This window comes from Rhynchophorus ferrugineus, unplaced genomic scaffold (genome assembly GCF_030347505.1).
Source record: "Rhynchophorus ferrugineus isolate W39M unplaced genomic scaffold, kcgeb_rfMv2 rfM9, whole genome shotgun sequence".
Lineage (NCBI taxonomy): Eukaryota > Metazoa > Arthropoda > Insecta > Coleoptera > Curculionidae > Rhynchophorus > Rhynchophorus ferrugineus.
The window spans coordinates 42,234,549-42,256,618 of NW_027472588.1; the positions used below are offsets into that span (position 1 = coordinate 42,234,549).

A 22,070-nucleotide genomic window follows, 5' to 3' on the forward strand; every position below is an offset into this window, starting at 1 on the left:
ACACGTCTGTTTTTTGGAATAATCATTAATAAGATTTATTAACTATTATGTCATTTTATAAATATTACTATTATCACATACTTTTTCTAAATATATATTGTACTATAAATAAATAACTATATTACAGAATTTAGTTGCTACCACATTTTTTCGCTTTATTAGTCTTCGGTTCAGGACTACTGCAACAAGCTTCTGCATCAAAAGGAATATTATCCAACTTAGCTGTATCTTTGGTTATTGTAGCTTGGTAAACACCCGGCTTGACTTCTTGCGCTTGTATAACACAACTCCTCAATTCATGTTCCACTTCCTTGGAATAATTAATTAATTCCCGTATAGATTCAACATTCTGAACGTGTTTCTGTTTGGAAAATTCTTCATTAATTTTCTTCCGACCTTCTGTAAGCGCCCGTTCGTCTCCATGAAAGACACTCTGTCTAACACGATGTAAACTCTTAAAACAATGCAACACTTCTTGTCTTAAACTATTAGACATCATTAAAATAAATTTTGTTAGATAATTTTCATTTAATAATAAAAAGTCATAACCTATAATTTTCATGTAACATGACGACGTTGCCAGCTAATCAACGCAGTGTATTTAGGGTTGTATATATTATTTACTGTAAAATAGAGTACCATAATGTTTTCTTTTGATTTATTATTACTTTGTATAATTAATTTTTTGTGCATATATTTAATAAGAATTAAAAATAATTTACGATATATATGCGCCATCTAGGACAGAAAACAGAAACTAATATGTACTGATTAATATATATATTTTGTAATATACAGTTACCTTTTATTTTTATATTTTTTGTAAAGAACTATTACAAAAACGAATTTAATAATACTTAAATAATTAAATCAGGTGAACAAATATTTAACATATGAAATATAAAGATCCGGATATAGGCAACCAAATATGACACATATATTAGGGATGTACTATAAGCTATACATTTAATTTTTTACGTTTAAAATAATAAAGCTTCCTCCAGTATTCAGTTTGTTTTATATCAATATATGTTTGTCTAAATTCTTGTTTGTACATACATTAACTAATACCGTGTACATTGATCAATATATATTTTGCAATATACAGTTTCTTTTTGATATATTATTTTAAATTACTATATTTGAAAAAATTCATTATTCTTTTGATTTACATGAAACATTTATTAAACTTTATCTATTACTGCCTAAATAATTAAATTAACATAGATTTTATATAAAGAATATAAATATCTAGTTATAGTTAACCAAATATTTTGAAATATTACGAGAGATGTCATATGGCAACATCGCTTTTAACGTTTAAAATATTAATGCCAATTTTTAAAATTTTATTAGAAAAATAAACTTATACCATTTCATGGCTACATTTATAATATATGACAATACATAAACATTTTTCGTGTAATATCTAAAAATAGATAAGTGTTGTTTCAGTTTAACTGGTTACAAATAAGAAAATACACAAAAGTATCCAAATTCTAATAAGTGATACTCATGCTTGTTTGTCTCTTCTGTATTGGATATAGTTGGCTGGTTTGCGTTAACGAAGTCGAATATCCCAGGCTTCGATTTCCGAAGCCTAGCTTTGATTTAATTCTGCCGATGGTTTTCTTCTTGCAAATGAATATAATAAAGATGTATATACCTAAAATATATCTTGTGAGTTTATATATTGCTTATTTTAAAGCTTACCTTGTAATCCTGTGATAGTATCGAGTATGATTTCTAGAGTTTTCGTAAATTGACTGTAGGCGCTGAGATTGAAAAAAGCTGTACCGACTTCGAATAGCCAGAAGCATCCCATAATGATGGCGAGTTTGATAATTAGAAATAACCTACGATATTAACAAGTAATTAGAACTTTGTTGGAACAAGATTTCATTATGTTTTGCATTTCATTATTTTTCTTAAACATTCCTTTTATTTTTACAGATTTTTTTACTTGAATTGATTGAGTTTGAGAAGTATTCCTCCAACTTGTATGGAATTAAAGAATCGTTTCTTTTCATGAAACTACTCATGAAATCTTTAGTTATCCTCGTTGAATAATATTGGCATATCTGTTAACTGTCAAAATACAAATAATCTAGTTTTTTGAAGATTATAAACATTGATATTATTACAGTGACAGAATATTTTAATTGGATTGTTTTAAGTTATACAGTTTGCTACTAACTATATGCTACGGACATGCGTAAGTCTTGTGATCCAAAAGCACAATTTTGTTCAACACTTCTACTCAATGGGGCGAATTATAAAAAAAGCCAGGAATGTCTTGTAGATTGTGATAAAATACACCTACTTGCTTATTTATGGAAGCAGCTTTAGTAGTCTGTAACAGGTCAATTGAAAAGTCCCCGACCTGAGACATAGATGGCGCTACTAGAATTAAATCCGTATGTTTTTGAGTTAGTCCTAACCCTCAAAAGATGAGTGTATAAATTTGATAGATGTCAGGCGAGTTCACCTTTAACCCAAAACAACTACGAGTTGATGATTCAGAGCAGTGTTTGAAGATGATCAAGCTTAATAAACCCGAGTTTTTGCATCAATGTGTGACATTAGATGAAACGTGGCTCCATCATTTCACTCCGAAGTCCAATCGAGAGTCATCCGAGTGGACTGCACACGATAAACCCGCTCCAAAGCGTGGGAAAACACAACAGTCGGCTGGTAACGTTATGAGCATGGAATAATTTTTATTGACTACCTAGGAAAGAAAGGACCATCAACAACGACTATTACATAGCATTATTGGTCCGTTTGAAGGATGAAATCGCCGAAAACCGCCCGCATTTGAAGAAAAAGAAAATGTTACTTCACCAAGACAATGCACCGTGTCACAAGTCAGTGAAAACGATGGCAAAAATCCATGAATTGGGCTTCAAATTGCTTCCTCATACACCGTATTCTCCAGATCTGGCCCCAGGCGAGTATTTCCTGTTTTCAGATCTCAAAAGAATACTCGCAGGGAAAAAATGTTCGTCAAATGAAGAGGTGATCGCCGAAACTGGGGCCTATTTTGAAGCAAAGGACAAATCGTACTACAAAAATGGTATCGAAAAGTTGGAGAGTCGCTATAATCAGTGTATCACCCTTGAATTATGTTGAATAAAAAAAAAACTAATTTTAAAAAATTACCTGTAAAGATATATGTTAATAATGTTACATTAACATATTACATAAGGAAAAAGTTTTTTTATTTCATTCATTAACAATTACATCTGATTATTTTTAATATATGAAGGAATGTAAGGTCAGCCAGTCTAATTCTTTTATTATTACCTGCTATGTTATAAGTCAGTTCGTTCATTTTATTGATAGAATTTCATATTTTTGTTATACACGTTTTGTTTACATCAACACTCAATCTATAGGTTGTGAAATATATTTCAGAGATAGTCACAAAACTAAGAAATTAAAATTATAATATAGATATTTTTTAAAAAGTGGCCGATTGTCACTACAAACACTATAAAACAAAGTCGCCTTTTCTGTCCCTATATCCCTATGTGCGCTTAAATCTTTAAAACTACGCAACGGATTTTGATGCGGTTTTTTTCAATAGATAGAGTGATTCAAGAGGAAGGTTTATATGTATAATACATGCATAATATACTAAGGCAACATTGCTAATTTTAGAGGTTTCTAACGTGATGTCGTAAATTAACCTATTTTTTTAAGCTTATTTAGCAATTAGCAAAAACGCTGCCTAACCCTACGAGTTAGATCAAATTAATGTACTACAGTATTGTACACCATAAAAAGGTCTACAAAAAAGTCCGCGATGGTATATGTTTATCTTTTAGGGATAACCCACATTAACCATTTTTATTGTTTACTTTTTACGTGAGAAAATGGCTTATTTACGAAGCTATTTTAAGCAATACGGCATTAATCCTTATCGAATTAAGTACCTTAAATACAGTGTGCAATTAATATAGATCAATATGGTTCCTTACAGCATGTAAATTAAACAAATATTTTCGGAGATATAAATTTAAAATTTGCGTTTAAAAATGTGTAATGTAATAAAAATTGTATGAATTTAGATATTCCAAAGATAGCAGGAAATCTTCATAGTAAGTATAGGGGAAGAGGAATTGTTTTACTCCAAATTTAATGCGTGCAGGCCAAGGGCAGTAATGAATGAACCAAAAATACTGGATCGATTTTAATCATGTTTTCATTGAGTGACATAGGCATATATATTTTATGCCCGTGCAAAGTCGGAGCGGGCCGCTATGTTTTTATATACAACGTTCATATTTTTTCTGTAGTGTATTTAATTTAGTATCAGCATTGCACCCGTGCGAAGCCGGGGCGGGTCGCTAGTTAAAAATAAAACTTCATTGATCATTTTCGTAATAATGTTTGTCATCAGCAGATGCTTTCTTGGTAAAAAGTCCGTTTTCATCGTATTTTTTTGTTTCATTAATTAATCATTTTCACTCACCTCTCCTTATCAGCTGACAATTTCCTTTTCTCGTTGCGGTTCGAACTATGGTTCATTTTATTTATTTCGTTCTTTACTCGTATACAGTAAATTATCGTTTTTATAAACAGTATGGTATTTGATATTTGAAAAATGAGCTGAGGTACATGGGAAAAGAGTAAACGGCCGTAATTTCCTAAAACAAACGAATTTATAACAATAAAACCAATTATATTTGAGAAATAACAACGCAGGCTTCAGTCGGTAATCTTCAGTGACGAAGTCTATTTTCATGTAGAAGTTTTAGTTTACAACAATGAAATCTGTAGTTGTGTATGTTAGTGTTGCTAGAACTGGCTGGACCGATGTGGCTAATTTTGTTTCGAAATATTTATAGGAGTTCAGAAAAGGTTAATAATGTCTTTATTAGAACAACGATTTATTCAAAATATAGAAAAATAGCATTAAATCTGACAGCCATAGTATACAAAAGTCCCGCTACCATTTTGATTGCCTATAACTTTGCTCAAAGAAAAGATAATTAAGTTTGGTTTTCATAAAAAGTTTATTTGGTCGTTAAATTTTTTTTTCGTTATGATTGAAAAACAACATCGACTAAATGGTGACCGAGATTCGCTATGCAATTTTCGGTTCATTTTAAAGCATTTTTCATGAAATTCTGCAACATCTGAGGCTGAATTTCTTAAATTACGTGACGAATATTATCTGGTTGAAGATGTTTAATGTTGAGGCTTATCCACATATACTTTCCAATAAAAAAAAAACCAATAAACAAAAGTCTGGTGCTGTTAAATCCGGAGATATGGCTGGCCATGCTAAATCGACACGTCGCGAAATTAGTCTTCGTGTAAAAACGTCATTCAACAATTGAATTGTTAAACGAGCTGTGTGTGCTGTGGCCCCATCTTGCTAAAACTACATGTCCTCTAGCCCATTTCAGGCACAAAAAAAATTCGAATCATGTCTTGGTTCAACAGTAACAGTAACAGCAACATCTTAGTCATTTTCAAAAGAAAAAATACGGATCAATGATGTTTCCAGCATGAATATTATACCGTACAATTGTTTTTATGATGATGGTGATGATGCAATGCAATGATGCTTCATGAATTGAGGATTCTAGGTTCCCCAAAACCAACTGTGCTGTTTATTGGCGTGGCCACTGAGAAGATAATGGGATTCATCGCTCATTCATCAATTGAGACAAAAAATCTTCAATTTCACCGAACAGAACATTTGAACATATCGACCAAAACGTTTTTAGAATTAATATAAAAAGAAACATGTAGCAATTCGTTTAGCGACTATTACAGATTGTTCAGTAAGTTTTGTCTCTTTATAAAGACTTTTTGACTTTATAAAAATTTAGTTGTTTTTTAAGTATATGTGTAATACGGTCCAGACAATTCATCCATTTGTTTGGCTACCTCATTGGTGAACGAGTGAGACGGGTTGATCTATTTTTACCCTCAGTATTGCTTTCAATAAATCGCCTTTTCTTTCCATTAAATAAAATAATTAGAGAGAAAAAACCTAATACCAACACACCAGTTTGGGTTTATTAACAAGCACTCAACAATTGACCAGGTCCACAGAATAACAGATGTTATTGAAAAAGCCTACTAAGTAAAAAAGTATGCTCAGCTATATTCCTAGATATAGCCCAAGCCTTCGATAAGGTTTATCATGAGGGCCTTGTTCATAAACGACAGATAATGCTACCAAAACAAGACACCAAACTATTAAAATCATACATTACCACCAGAATGTTTGGAGTCAAACAAGAAGAAGCTTACTCTACAATAAAAGAAGCTAAAGGAGGTGTACCACAATGAAGTGTACTGGGACCAATGCTTTATCTACTCTACACGATGGCTACATTTGCTGATGATACTGCGATTATAGCTGTCGGAGACAATAGTGAAGAAGCCCCACGAAAATTACAACAGGCAAGTGACATTATAAATAATTGGCCACAAACTTGGAAAACAAAAATCAACGAAAGTAAATATGTGCATGAACAGTTCGCCTATAAATAGACCGTACAAGCGACAATAACATTAAATAATAATATCATTCCATATAGCAACAACGCTAAATATCTCGGAATGAATCTTGATGCAAAATTTCGCTGGAAAGATCATATAAAGAAGAAAAGAAAAGAACTGGAATTGAAATATAGGAAAATCTACAGGCTAATTGGAAGAAAATCTCAATTATCAGTACATAATAAATCGCTATTATATAAGCAAATACTGAAATCTATATGAACATACGGAGTTCAATTATGGGGATGTTCTGCAAAGAGTAACATAAATAAAATACAAATTTTTCAGAACATAGTCCTGAGAGATATTGTGAGCGCACCCAAATACTATAGGACTGATTACCTACATCGAGACCTTCAGATATCCACAGGCAGTCAAGAAATTAAGAGAATTACAAGGGGGCATGAAGAAGACTCCATTCTCATGAGAATATTGAAATATTGCAGCTTTTGGATCATCTGAAGCTGAATTTCTTAAATTACGTGACGAATATTATCTGGTTGAAGATGTTGAATATTGAGGCTTATTCACATATACTTTAGATTAAAAAAAACCAATTAACAAAAGTCTGGTGCTGTTAAATTCGGAGATATGGCTGGCCATGCTAAATCGACACGTCGCGAAATTAGTCTTCGTGTAAAAACGTCATTCAACAATTGAATTGTTAAACGAGCTGTGTGTGCTGTGGCCCCATCTTGCTGAAACTACATGTCCTCTAGCCCATTTTAGACACAAAAAAAATTCGAATAATGTCTTGGTTCAACAGTCACAGTAACAGCAACGTCATTTTCAAAAAAAATACGGATCAATGATGTTTCCAGCATGAATATTATACCGTACAATTGTTTTTATGATGATGGTGATGATGCAATGCAATGATGCTTCATGAATTGAGGATTCTAGGTTCCCCAAAACCAACTGTGCTGTTTATTGACGTGGCCACTGAGAAGATAATGGGATTCATCGCTCATTCATCAATTTAGACAAAAAATCTTCAATTTCACCGAACAGGCTCTGGAAATTCTGCAACCAAAGCCACATTTTCAGCGTTACTAGACGTCCGTTGTCTTCCAGAACGAGGCCTGTCTGCTGTCGTACCGTACTGTCGGAAATTCGCATGTGAACGATAAATTGTAGTTTTGTGAGGCACTGGATGATTAGGATATTTTTGACGCAATTTCCGCTGAGTGGCAATAAAGGAACGATTATTTTCAATAAATATTGTCACTATTTCTGCTCGTTCTTGTGGCGTATAGTTAAATATATCCATAATAAAATTTGGACTGTACACAACACAACGATTAAAGCCAAACAAAGCTAAACGTCACATAACCAAGATGGCGTGCAATCAAAATGGTAGCGGGACTTTTGCTCCACCTGTTATCATCATCTGACCTTACAGTCGCTGTTATTATTGGTAGAGAAAACTTGCAACATAGACATAAGTGGTACAAAGTCCACCGAGTCATCTAGTCCATCATAAAATAGAGATTACTAAAATACATTGAATACTTACTGTTTTCAATAATGCAGTAGTGTATACCAATATATGGATGAATCGTATTCGGTAGTATCTCCAACCTTTCAACCAGAATTATCAACAGCAGATATACCAACGGCAATCCCCATCCATACAGACAATACAACAAATACTTTTTCAGATCCTTTCTTCGTTGATCGCTACCGATAACTCTTTTCTGCGTACTGAAATTACGAGAAAGACAATAGAATATCAAATATTGATAAAACATCCGAGTATTCTTGCCCGGCCGTAAATATTTTGAACAAATTTAGATTCGGTTAAAAATATTTCTTGTTATTGTTCCACATATATAGATCGAATTCTCGTAAATCGATTGTAAATCGAACAAAATATTATTAGTAAACGTCGGTTTTTCTTTGCAGCGGCATTGTAAGAATAAAATGTTTATAATACGGGCATACGTTCGATTTTATTACGTACAAATATTTTTATAGCTTGATATGTTTGAGAAAATAGTATTTTTGAACATATCGACCAAAACGTTTCTAGAAATAATATAAAAAGAAACATGTAGCAATTTGTTTAGCGACTATAACAGATTGTTCAATAAGTTTTGTCTCTTTATAAAGACTTTTTGACTTTATAAAAATTTAGTTGTTTTTTAAGTATATGTGTAATACGGTCCAGACAATTCATCCATCTGTTTGGCACCTCATTGGTGAACGAGTGAGACGGGTTGGTCTATTTTTACCCCCAGTATTGCTTTCAATAAATCGCCTTTTCTTTCCGTTAAATAAAATAATTAGAGAGAAAAAACCTAATACCAACACACCAGTTTGGGTTTATTAACAAGCATCCAACAATTGACCAGGTCCACATAATAACAGATGTTATTGAAAAAGCCTACTAAGTAAAAAAGTATGCTCAGCTATATTCCTAGATATAGCCCAAGCCTTCGATAAGGTTTATCATGAAGGCCTTGTTCATAAACGACAGAAAATCTACCAAAACAACACATCAAACTATTAAAATCATACATTACCACCAGAATGTTTGGAGTCAAACAAGAAGAAGCTTACTCTACAATAAAAGAAGCTAAAGCAAATGTACCACAATGAAGTGTACTGGGACCAATGCTTTATCTACTCTACACTTGTGATATACCACAAATGGAGATTATTACGATGGCTACATTTGCTGATGATACTGCGATTATAGCTGTCGGAGACAATAGTGAAGAAGCCTCACGAAAATTACAACAGGCAAGTGACATTATAAATAATTGGGCACAAGCTTGGAAAACAAAAATCAACGAAAGTAAATATGTGCATGAACAGTTCGTCTATAAATAGACCGTATAAGCAACAATAACATTAAATAATAATATCATTCCATATGTAGCAACAACGCTAAATATCTCGGAATGAATCTTGATGCAAAACTTCGCTGGAAGGATCATATAAAGAAGAAAAGAAAAGAACTGGAATTGAAATATAGGAATATCTACTGGCTAATTGGAAGAAAATCGCAATTATCAGTACATAATAAATCGCTATTATATAAGCAAATACTGAAATCTATATGGACATACGGAGTTCAAATATGGGGATGTTCTGCAAAGAGTAACATAAATAAAATACAAATTTTTCAGAGCATAGTCCTGAGAGATATTGTGAGCGCACCCAAATACTATAGGACTGATTACCTACATCGAGACCTTCAGATATCCACAGGCAGTCAAGAAATTAAGAGAATTACAAGGGGGCATAAGGAAGACTCCATTCTCATGAGAATATTGAAATATTGCAGCCTTTGGATACCACCAGAACGGGACACAGACTCAGAAGAATCAAACCATCTGATCTCGTGTAGTGTTGTGTATTGAGGTGTATCTATTTAAAGTTTTTTATAGATACGTCATCGAGATGTTTAATGTATTGCCTACCGCAATTTGTTACTTAAAAAGAGACACAATGCTGTTTGATTAGTTCGAACACGTATTGAATGAGCCTGTCAAAATTGTACCGATTGTCAAACGTATGGAAAACTCTTGAAAGCAACAGTGACAAGAGGCTATAACACTAACCTATAAAATATAGTGGCTGTATAATTAATTGTAGTTTTTAGATGTACTATAAGGTTAAAATAAATTATATTTGATAATATTTTTGTTCAGTTGTTTTATTCCAGTTAAAAATATCGAAATAATCATTCATAAAAGCACTTATAAGAACTTTACAAGATATTAAGGCATTAAAACGAATATATCTTGACAATAAAGGGTGTTATAGTAATAAAATAAAATAATTAATTAATCTTAAATGTTATATTTACCTGAAAGTCCACCAAATATCCAGTGACATAATATTTACCCAAGCAAATGTGGAAAAGTGACAAAATATGGTTATGTATGCTGAAACAGATACAATATATCAATTATTTAGTGTTAATAATATTTATTTTTTAATAATTAATCGTCATTAAAATTTTGACGGATCAATTAATAAAATTTTGACAGATTTGTAAAATGGTTTAAGAAAAAATGAAGCTGCATATGAGATAGTAACGAAATTCTTTTTTTTTTACTGGTAAGCGAAAATTTATTGAACTAACAACCCTATAGAATGTGACACAAAATAGCTAAATAATCAATGTATTAAAAAAAATAATATTTACTTTACTAGTTATCATATAAAATACAAAATTAATAAATAAGTTTCAGTATATAAATAAACATTTGTGTATTAACGTCACTTAATAACTGGAATCATTTTGTGTTATTTTATAAATACACATCTGAAATTTCCCATATGTAGCCCTATATAAGCTAAACCGAAATTATACTGGAACGAAACTCTGAATGATATACAATGATGAAAAGTGGATTACGTAGACCATATAGTGCGTAAAGAAATATGTTCGAAGCTTAAAGAAGTTTTGCAAAAACCATTCTAACACCAAGAAATTTGTTTGTAGCATTAGGCCAGAATTGCAGACTCTCTACTGCAGAAAGAAACAGGTAGATAGGAACCATCGACACAGACCACAGCTTTAACGGCTCAGCAATATTTGTGCGAGATTAATTGGAACGTTTTGTTGCATCCATCATATAGTCTAGACCTTGCTCCATGTGACTACCACTTATTTTGGTCTCCGGTAGTAATACAAAGATGGCTTCAAAAGCGGTTTACAAATATAACTTGGTTTAGTTTTTCGCCCAAGAATCAGTGCTACAATGATATAATGCTGGTTTTACCAGAAAAGTCATAAAGGGTCATCGATCAAAACGACTCAAATATAATTAATTAATGTTTGAAATTGATATGAAAAATTAGAGAAATGCACAAAAAGAAAATTTACGAACAAAATGTATATTATTCGGCCAAGTCATAAGTCACCGACCGAAACAGGTGGTAGTGAAAAGGAACAATGTCTGGTTAATACGGTAGAATTATCAATGAGATATAATAATTACACAAAAAATAATCCTACTGAAAAGACAAGTGTTGACTGGCCATTACACTTCAAATAACCCTCGAAAGATACGTGTCTAAATTTGACAGCTGCCGGATCATTAGTTTGAGAATTATAGCATTTTGAGTGAAGAAATTTTAGTTATTGTGGGAAAAATGGATAAAAAGGAATTTCGCGTGTTGATAAAATATTGCTTTTTGAAGGGAAAAAAATACAGTTGAAACAAAAAATTGGCTTGATACCGAGTTTCCGGACACTGCCCCAGGAAAATCAACTATCAAGAATTGGTATGCTAAGTTCAGACGTGGTGAAATGAGCACAGAAGACGGTGAACGCAGTGGTAAAAAGCACGCCCAAAAGGGGTTGTTACCGACCAAAACATTTAAAAAATCGACAAAATGATTTTGGATGACCGTAAATTGAAATTGAATGAAATAGCAGACTCTCTAAAGATATCAACTGAACGTGTACATCATATCATTCACGTATATTTGGGTATGAGAAAACTCTGTGTAAAGTGGGTGCCGCGCGAGCTCATTTTTGACCAAAAACAACGACAAGTTGGTGATGCGGAATAGTGTTTGAAGATCATCAAGCATAATAAACCCGAGTTTTTGCGTCGATATGTGACAATGGATGAAATATGGCTCCATCACATCACTCTGAAGTCCAATCGACAATCATCCGAGTGGACTGCACACGATGAACCCGCTCCAAAGCGTGGGAAAACGCAACAGTCGGCTGGCAAGGTTATGATGTCTGTATTTTGGGATTCACATGGAATAATTTTCAATGACTACCTTGAAAAAGGAAGGACTATCAACAGCGACTATTACATATTACATTATTGGACCGTTTGAAGGACAAAATCGCCGAAAAGCAGCCGCATTTGAAGAAAAAGGAAGTACTGCTTCACCAAGACAATTCACCGTGTCACAAGTCAGTGAAAACGATGTGAAATATCCATGAATTGGGCTTCGAATTATATTCTCCAGATCTCGTCCCAGCGACCATTTCTTGTTCTCAGATCTCAAAAGCATGCTCGGTGGGAAGAAATTTCGTCGAATGAAGAGGTGATCGCCGAAACTGAGGCCTATTTTGAAGCAAAGGACAAATCGTACTACAAAAATGGTATCGAAAAGCTGGAGGGTCGCTATAATCAGTGTATCGCCCTTGAAGAGAATTATGTTGAATAAAAAAGTTTAATTTTGCCAAAAAATATGTTTTACTATGGTAGGCCGGGGACTTTTCAATTGATCTGTTAAATAGAGTCTAGGGATCTTATAATAAACATTAACACTACCTAATAACCACACATAATAAAGTACTTACCTCTTAATTTACATTCTACTCCTACATACGTAAATCGTATGTTAGATACGATTAAAGTAGCTAGCAAAAAGAACACGGTGGTGCAATAGCTGATTAATATCTTGCCAAAAGTACTTTTAGTCTCGCCGAGGAACACGTAGATGAGTACCGTGAAAACCAAAAATACACACGACAGGATTTTGACCCAAAATGTGTACGTAAACTTCGCAGATATCTCGGGTGTCTTGTAACACATGAATAAGAAATAGCCGACTAGTTTTCCTTTTGTGGCGTGTTCGATACAGTAATTGGTAAAGGACAGAACATCTTCTTCTATGAACGATTCGGTGTAGTTCTTGTAGTAACGGAAATTTCCTGTCTTGGTGATGCTGTACTGGATGGTATTTCTTGGCATTAGTGATACTCCAGGACATTTGGTTCCATAAATTAGCTCGTAATCATCTAGAAAATAGATACATAAAAATGTAATTTTAATTCGACACATAATTTTATGTTATACAGTTGCAGCCGACTCTGCTGTCCTTTGCAATTCCATAGCACATTCACAATCATATTAACTACATTTTTATCAGTGAAAATGCAACTTTATGATTTTTTATATATATTTTAAGGCCTCCTTTTACCAAGAGTTGAATTATGGGTATGTTCATCAAAAAGTAACATAAATAAAATACAAATTTTTCAGAACAAAGTCCTGAGAGGTATTGTGGGCGCACCCAAATACTATAGGGCTGATTACCTACATCGAGACCTTCAGATACCCACAGTATGTCAAGAAATCAAGACAATTGCAAGGGGGCATGAGGAAAGATTCCATTCTCATGAGAATATTGAAGTATTGCAACTTTTGGATACCACCAGAGCAGGTCACAGACTCAAAAAATCAAACCATCTGATTTTGTGTAGTGTTGTGTAGTGAGGTGCATATAATAAAAAATACAGAAGTGACATGTATAAACATTATTTCACCAGAGAGTGAAATAGGGCCGATGGGTCCTCCTAGTTATATACCTAAATTTAAGTTATAAAGACAAATTGTAGGTTAGTCGGAAACGACTAGTAATAATGTGATAATTAAATAATAAAAAAATTATTAGTTTGTTTATAAACTTTAAGATTAGTTTAAGTATCCACGATTTAATGAAAATTCTTCAAAGCTTCAAAATCATGTACTATTTCTACTATTTACACAACGCAGCTTCTACAAAATAATCTACATTAATAAATTACGTAGACGTTGTTAAATAGTTTTTATTTATTACATTTACAGTTTACGAATACTTTACAAAATACGAATAAAGAACAATATATACATAAATAAAATTTTAGCAAATTAAATCAGATCTATTACATTATCTTGATAAATACTAAATTTTAAAGGTACTTGCGAAATTCGTCTAAATAACAGGTAATATATGAGGCAAATACACAAAATCATTATCAACATACACATTCGATATCATCCATTTATCTTTATTGGAGTTAAAAATTTAATTAATTACCTTTTATTAATATTTATAAGAAACTTACACCGAAATATAAATGTTCTGGGCAAAACTAAGAAGGAATTTTAACAATTTTAATAGCCATAAATGTCTTATGGTTAATTTTTTTCTTTTATGTGTAAATAGATCTTATGAACCATCAATTGTTTTATTAATCCATCCACTTATTAGGTATTTTCTTCAACAATTTAGGATGTCAACTTGTTTGTTGGACAGCGTTATAACACCAAAAGATCTTGATTTAATTTAGAAGAGAACTTCTTTTTATTTTTCTGTTAATACATTTAGTAGAAAACAGTTGAAAACTATATATAAAATATAATGCACATTATCGAAAGTATTGATACATATTACAGATATAATAAAGATATTTTATTCGTTTAAGATAAAATATATAGTCTATTCAAAGTTTTTTTAGTAATGCGTCGTGGATATTTGTGACGTTGAAACATTACAATGTTGCCGCATCAACTCTGAGTTTTAGTTCAGTTTGACTTTGACATACAAGAAAATTTTAATTTAAATAAAATAATTGAACAAAAATGTTATCAAATATAATTTATTTTAACATTATAGTAGATCTAATACATATATTATCGAAGGACTTAAAATTACAATTAAGAACACAGGTATTATAGTTTGTAGGTTAGATTTGTTTTGTTTACATTTAACTTTTTTCACACCATCCATGATGTAAAATTTCTAGGCGGGTTTTTTTATGTAGTGGTATCCCCCTGATGGCCTAATCCACCTAATTAACAATTGTATATCTGAGGAACGTATCTTACTTTCATTCAAGAGCATATTTACTTTTTATGTTTACTTCTTGTTTCCTTCGATGGTGTGTTTACTTGGCAAGTCATCTTGGTATCACTGTATTTTTATTTCTTCTGCTACTACCCGTGTACACTATTCTTGATAATATTAATCACTGAATTCTGTCTAATGCATTTACCATATATACAAAACAGTTAATATTCATTCTCTCCTCAAACGTTCTAACCCAATGCTTATGTGTAATTTTGAACAATTACAATTATATCTGTGCACACAAATCTTTCACGCCCTACAATACCATTTTCTACAGTCATATTCAACTAACTATATGCATACCTTCAGTTGTTTCCACTCTCATCACTCTGTGTCAGGAATTTCCAGCATTATCACATATCCTGAAAGTTTCTTTCAGTCACTTTCACTTTACTACTCACTGTCCAATTCAATCACTAAACTGTTAATTTCTAATCTGTATAAAACATCTTATCGTGTAAGGTGTTATGTTCATATAATGACCAACAAAACCCAATTGCTATTGTAACTTTTACCTTTTTCCATCAATTTTTATTCTCTTTACACTTTTTTTGTTACTGTCTTGCCACGAACGCCACAATGAACCATTTTGAAATATTCAAGTTTCTTACATTATTTTATGCCTTTAATTGAATTCTTTTTAAGGTAATGTCTGGAAGTTCCTTTAAACCTCTCCGAGGGTTATCTTTACACCATTTAAACCTTATGCCCTGTAAGATTCTATGAAAGGATATCTTACATCCCTCAAAAAACTGTATGTCCCTAATTCTTCTATGTATACTTTCCAGAGAGACAATTTTCTTTAAAATAATTTTATTAAATTATGTTTGTTCGATGAAATAGGTTGTGTACTTAGACATTTCGTATATTTGGTCTCGAATAGAGCCAATATCAAGATGATCCAGATTCGTCACTCACTTTGTAAGTAGACAAGTTTCCTTGGGTGAATCTAACGTATTATTCTTAATTTTGTAAGCGATATTATTCACAGTACCCACAGTAATATTTAGCACGACAGCAACCCGCTAAAAACATTTTCAATAAAATTGTAGGGACTTATATTATTTAATATCATCAATAATTACCTCTCTAACGGAAATTACCAGCAAAAGGGGGTCTTGGTTATCTCGTTCATTTTCAAAATAACCTATTAAAACCGCAATCAATTTGTGATCCTGAATATGCATTGTTTTCGGCATTTTCGAACAAAGTAATATGATATATTACGGAGCCACTTAAAATTTATCAAAATAAAAGGCTAAAATAATGTTTGCCGGTTTATAACCTGTAACTAATATTTTGAATAATTTAGCGTACATCTGACAACAGGACGGCGACCAGCTGTCGGACGTATGCAAAATTATTTAATGCAATAGTGATAACAGGTTTTAACTCTTACCTATAAATTATTATGGCTGTATAATTAACTGTAGTTTTTAGATATAGTATAATGTTAAAATAAATTGTATTTGATAACATTTTTGTGCAATTATTTTATTTACATTAGAATATTTTGTGTCAAAGCCAACTGAATTAAAACTCGGAGTTGATGTGGCAACATTGTAATGTTTCGACGTAACAAATATCCACCAGGCAATACTAAAAAAACTTAGAATGTACTATACGTGTGCCGGTCCAATATATTTCGAAACTGGAAATAAAGAAATCCTTTTACTCTTTTAAATCTCACATATCGCCCACTTTTAAAATATAAAATCAACACATACACCGATAACATTAGATAAATTAGATAAAAAAATAGTCTGCCTGTCTCTTGTTATTTTAATAATAAAAACATTGCAAAAATAAATTATCGTTAAAATTTCATCTAATTATCATGATATTTATACACTTATAAAGGATTGTTCTTAAAAGATCTTGGTTTGAAGGTTTAAAAAATATATATTTGTGCTAGATTTATATTCGGAAGATTGTGTACAATATTGTATATAGATAGTCATTGCTTTTTTCCATTTTTCACAGAAGTTTTTAAATTCTAAGTAAATCGATAAATTCAAATAATCTTAATTAACTTGATGAGATATTAGATAAAAATTCCATTATGATATATGAAACTAGGCAGCAGGAATGAATTATGAACGGTTTTAAGTAATTGATTTTTATAGTAGTAGGGGATATATAATTTAGTTCTTTCTTTCGAATTCAAAGCAAATTTATAAAAAGTTTAAATACTAATCGGCAATTATACGACAACAATATAGCAATATATGACAGGTCAATTGAAAGGTCCCCGGCCTACCATAGTAAAACACATTTTTTGGCAAAATTAGTTTTTTTTTGTTCAACATAATTCCCTTCAAGGTGATACACTGATTATAGCGACTCTCCAACATTTCGATACTGTCCTTTGCTTCAAAATAGGCCTCAGATTCGGAGAAAATGTCTTCCCAGCGAGCATACTTTTGAGATCTAAGAATAGCAAATATTCACTGGAAGCCAGATCTGAAGAATACGATGGATGAGGAAGCAGCTCGTAACACAATTCATAGATTTTTGACACGGTATCTTGGTGAAGCAGCACATTCTTTTCTTGAAATGAGGCCGTTTTTCGGCGATTTCGTCCTTCAAACGGTCCAATAACGCTATGTAATAGTCGCTGTTGATGGTCCTTCCTTTTTCAAGGTACTCAATGAAAATTATTCCACGCGCATCACAAAATACAGACGCCATAACCTTGCCAGCCGATTGTTGCGCTTTCCCACGCTTTGGAGCGCGTTCATAGCGTGCAGTCCACTTGGATGACTGTCGATTGGACTTCGGAGTGAAATGATGGAGTCATGTTTCATTCATTGTCACATATCGACGAAAAAACTCGGATTTATTACGCTTGATCATCAACTCGTCGTTGTTTTTGGTCAAAAGTGAGCTCGCCAGGCACCCACTTTGCACAGAGCTTTCTCATACCCAAATATTCGTGAATATTATGATGTACGCGTTCAGTTTTGGGCGTCCACTGCGTTCACCGTCTTAGGTGCTCATTTCACCACGTCTAAACTTAGCATACCAATCCTTGATGGTTGATTTTCCTGGGGCAGTGTCCGGAAACTCGGCATAAAGTCAACTTTTTGCTTCAACTGTATTTTTTCGCTTCAAAAAGCAATATTCCTTATAACAGGCGAAATTCCTTTTTATTCATTTTTTTGCACAATAACAAAAGTTGCTTCACTCAAAATGCCATAATTCACAAAGTAATTATCCGACGGCTGTAAAATTTATACATGCATCTTTTGAGAGTTAGGTCTAATTAAAAAACATATGGATTTAAATCTAATAGTCAGTTGACCTGTTAGCGCTGTGATCTGCAACTGATGTGTTCTGGAACTACTGAAGTTTCTATAAGAAATGCCCAACCAAGTGATTCTCATGAGCTTCTATTGAACGCAAATTTACACCATTAAGATCGAAGCAAATAGTAGTCCAACGGGGCAAGGTCTGGTCTATACAGTGTGTGTATCAAGACTCCCTAGCAAATTTCTCGCAATTTTTGCCGAGTCACTAAATATATATCATAATAAAGAACAATGCCTTTCCCATTTATCAACTGTGGCCTTTCAACGTAGCCTTTCAAGTACGCTGTGATTTGGTTTCATTAAATGAGCTTTACTAAGGATGCACGACTTCAAAACCACCAATTCGTATAAAATAGAAACTACTTTTCCCTCGACCTTCTATTATTAAAGACATTATCTCACTTATTAGTGGATAAAAATATAATGCGTCAATATAATCTATTTAATGGTATGCATACTCAGATAAGTTATCTATTACGGTGTCAAATGTGGTAAATCTAATCTGTTTACTGAAAATATCGTAAAACTGTAGTTAATGGCCCAACTAATCCACGCCAATTAACAAAATACTGATAAATATATCTCCTTATACGTTTTATTTTGATTTACAATTCACAACTTCTCTAAATAGTACCCAATCTTTCTTTTCTTTCTTTTCCTTTTCACTCATTGTTACCTCGAAATTGAAATTTAAAATAAGTTTATGAATTGCTGAATTAGCTTGCTGTTCAAAATTCCCTTTCAATTTAGATTCTGATAAATGAAAATGTTCTACAACTTCAAACACCTGGTCGCGGAGACTTGCCCTGGAGTGACAAGTTGGACCGGGTTATCTGACACTGCCTCTCCATTTTATTCATACATAACTGACCGATACTTCAGAGTTAAACAAGAATAAACCCATTCTAACTTAAAGAAAATACAAGCATGTATATCACAGGAAAGTGTATTGGGACCAGTCCTTTATCTGCTGTACGCTAGAGACCTGTCAACATTCATTGAAAATGTTTTGGTATATTTGCAGACGACACTACAAAAAGAAAAAGAAACCATTGTTAAAATACAATTATGGGTAGAAGACTGGCCGCAATATATAAATCAACAAGTAACCAAATATCTTGGCATAGCCCTTGATATTAAGCTAAGATGGAAGCCATATATGAAGAAGGTCAAGCTGATGTACAAAAAAAGGTACTGGTCATTGGGTAGATTTCAGTCCTGTTAGTATATATTCAGTTTTCACTTTACCAACAAGGCTTGAAACCAGTGTGTGCAAAGATTACTAACAAGGTAGTGCGAAGTAACAAGTCAATTGAAAAGTCCTCGGCCTACCATAGTAAAACACATTTTTTGGCAAAATTATTTTTTTATTCAACATAATTCCCTTCAAGGGTGATACACTGATTATAGCGAACCTCCAACTTTTTGATACCATTTTTGTAGTACGATTTGTACTTCGACTTCGGAGTGAATTGATGGAGCCATGTTGATCATCTTCAAACACTGTTCCGAGTCATCAACTCGTCGTTGATTTTGGTCAAAAGTGATCTCGCGCGGCACCCACTTTACACAGAGCTTTCTTATACCCAAATATTCGTGAACGATATGATGTACACATTCGGTTGATATCTTTAGAGTGTCTACTATTTGATTCAATTTTAATTTACGGTCATTCAAAATCATTTTGGGGAATTTTTTAATGTTTTCGTTGGTAATAACCTCTTTTGGGCGTCCACTGCGTTCACCGTCTTTGGTGCTCATTTCACCACGTCTAAAGTTAACATACCAGTCCTTTGATAGTTGATTTTCCTGAGGCAGTGTCCGGAAACTCGGCATCAAGCCAACTTTTTGCTTTAACTATATTTTTTCCCTTCAAAAAGTAATAATTTATCAACAGGCGAAATTCCTTTTTATCCATTTTTTTTCACAATAAAAGAAGTTGCTTCACTCAAAATGCTATAATTCACAAACTAATGATCCGACAGCTCTCAAGTTTATACACGCATCTTTTTAGGGTTAGGGCTAACTAAAAAACATATGGATTTAATTCTAGTAGCGCCATCTATGTTTCATGCCGAGGACTTTTTAATTAACCTGTTAAATGTTAAACCCAAAATGTTTATAGCAGAATAAGTACTCTACAGTTTTCAAACCATAGCAAATTAGGATTACAGGATAATTTACTGGATTGCTATAATAAGTAATTAAAAAAAAACTAATCGATAATGGTTTTTAATATTTTCACGGAATTAAGAGTAATAATCACAAACAAAATCAAATATAATAGAAAATTACCTTTAGGATCTTCAATGTAACCTGAGTAATGTTGATCGCTGATGGTAAATCCATGAACGTAGGTGTCCTTGCATATTCCTCCGCCGAAAAAACTCTGCCCGTCCGGACAACATTTCTTGAAACATCGTTTTTCTTTGCAAATACTCATGTCTCGCTCACATTTCCTGATAATAAAATTCCCGGAATGTTGACGGTCCAGACAGAAACTACCAGGCTCTAGCCCACTGACACTGTCTTGTGCTTCGGTAAAGTTCTTCACGCTCGTGTCATTGATGACTTTACATTGTGGCAAACCGATCTGGACTAAGTTACGTCCGAGGAAGGCTTCGCTGAAGTTGTCAGCTTTCATACAGGACCTCCTATCGGCATCGTAGACGTACTTCAAAGGACAACACTTATAGAAAGTGGTGTTGCTCTGCTTCTTCGACACCAACTTGCCTCCGATGACCTCATAGCTGAAGAACCCCTCGCTGCTCGTATCCACGCACTGTCCATCGTCCCCGTGATACAGAAAATTCACCGCGTCCGTGTGTACTTGATACCGAGTCACCGCCTGGGCCTGACACACCAAAGTGTCGTTCACTGTATGCGCCTCCTGTTGATCGTCGCAACATTTTCGCCATTCGATCGCATCGCACGTCTGATAACAAATCAGCAGATAAAACACGACGATAAGCATCGTGTTGTTATGGACCTGACGCCTCACTACTCGCGAAACGGCACCGAGTACGTTAAAAAAGCGATTAGGAGAATGCGGGACCGCGCGGGATATACCGAGGGAATATTTGCTCTGTTAATGTAATGGCTGGCAAATAGATGAAATTCAGACGTACGTTTTAATTGGTATCGGATTATGATATAAAAGTGTGGAATATCAACGGCCAACATTATATAGATTACCAAACGTATATAAAAACGATCATAATAGTGCATTATGTTGATTAAAGAAACGGTTCTAACTAAGGATAGCTGTTTAATTGTATTGCTTTTTATTATATCTTATATTATATCTTATATTAATCACGATTTTTGTAAAATATCATTTTTTGTTCTAGAAGTCTATATTTTAGATGCTTTTCTCCAAATGGGATAAAAGAAATTTAAAACATATTTGCTATCCACTTTAGACAAGATGTTTACTTACATATCAGTAAATTAAAAAAAATTATATAATAAAGACGTCGCTATGACTCGTACCTTCAATTAGCGTTGGGAACTATCGACTGAAATCTGGTCAAAAATCTAGCCTTTTGTTCAATTCGTGATGTCAGACGAAGATATACGAATCCTTTCCTGTATAAATTGTGAGAGATGAAATAATAATTTTGAGAATAA

General features: G+C 33.1%; 2 protein-coding genes and 1 long non-coding RNA gene across 3 annotated transcripts; all 3 read right to left on the minus strand.

The window, feature by feature from the left end:
• Nucleotides 1-9: 9 nt before the first annotated feature.
• On the minus strand, nucleotides 10-569 carry LOC143203032 (complex III assembly factor LYRM7). Its single transcript, XM_076415130.1, has one exon. The coding sequence runs from the start codon at nucleotides 560-562 to the stop codon at nucleotides 131-133; it is 432 nt and encodes a 143-aa protein (XP_076271245.1). The 5' UTR covers nucleotides 563-569; the 3' UTR covers nucleotides 10-130.
• A 763-nt stretch (nucleotides 570-1,332) lies between these two features.
• Nucleotides 1,333-21,528, minus strand: LOC143203024 (G-protein coupled receptor Mth). Its single transcript, XM_076415118.1, has 7 exons — nucleotides 20,736-21,528; nucleotides 12,815-13,255; nucleotides 10,343-10,421; nucleotides 8,042-8,229; nucleotides 4,478-4,652; nucleotides 1,714-1,856; nucleotides 1,333-1,666 (listed from the first exon to the last, which is right to left on the minus strand). Exons 1-7 carry the CDS (start codon nucleotides 21,412-21,414, stop codon nucleotides 1,500-1,502), a joined length of 1,872 nt encoding a protein of 623 aa, XP_076271233.1. The 5' UTR covers nucleotides 21,415-21,528; the 3' UTR covers nucleotides 1,333-1,499.
• Nucleotides 14,863-15,268, minus strand: LOC143203034 (uncharacterized). The gene is made up of 2 exons (XR_013007271.1): nucleotides 15,130-15,268; nucleotides 14,863-15,070 (listed from the first exon to the last, which is right to left on the minus strand). It is a non-coding gene; the product is annotated as an uncharacterized LOC143203034 (long non-coding RNA).
• Nucleotides 21,529-22,070: the final 542 nt, after the last annotated feature.

Excerpts from the sequence above, each read along its gene's own strand:
- LOC143203032 (XM_076415130.1), bottom strand. The coding sequence starts at position 562 with ATGAAAATTATAGGTTATGACTTTTTATTATTAAATGAAAATTATCTA.
- LOC143203024 (XM_076415118.1), bottom strand. The coding sequence starts at position 21,414 with ATGCTTATCGTCGTGTTTTATCTGCTGATTTGTTATCAGACGTGCGAT. Across the intron at positions 13,256-20,735 it reads TTACATTGAAGATCCTAAAG|ATGATTACGAGCTAATTTAT; the intron begins GTAATTTTCTAT and ends TCTATTTTCTAG. Across the intron at positions 1,667-1,713 it reads TACTATCACAGGATTACAAG|GTATATACATCTTTATTATA; the intron begins GTAAGCTTTAAA and ends GATATATTTTAG.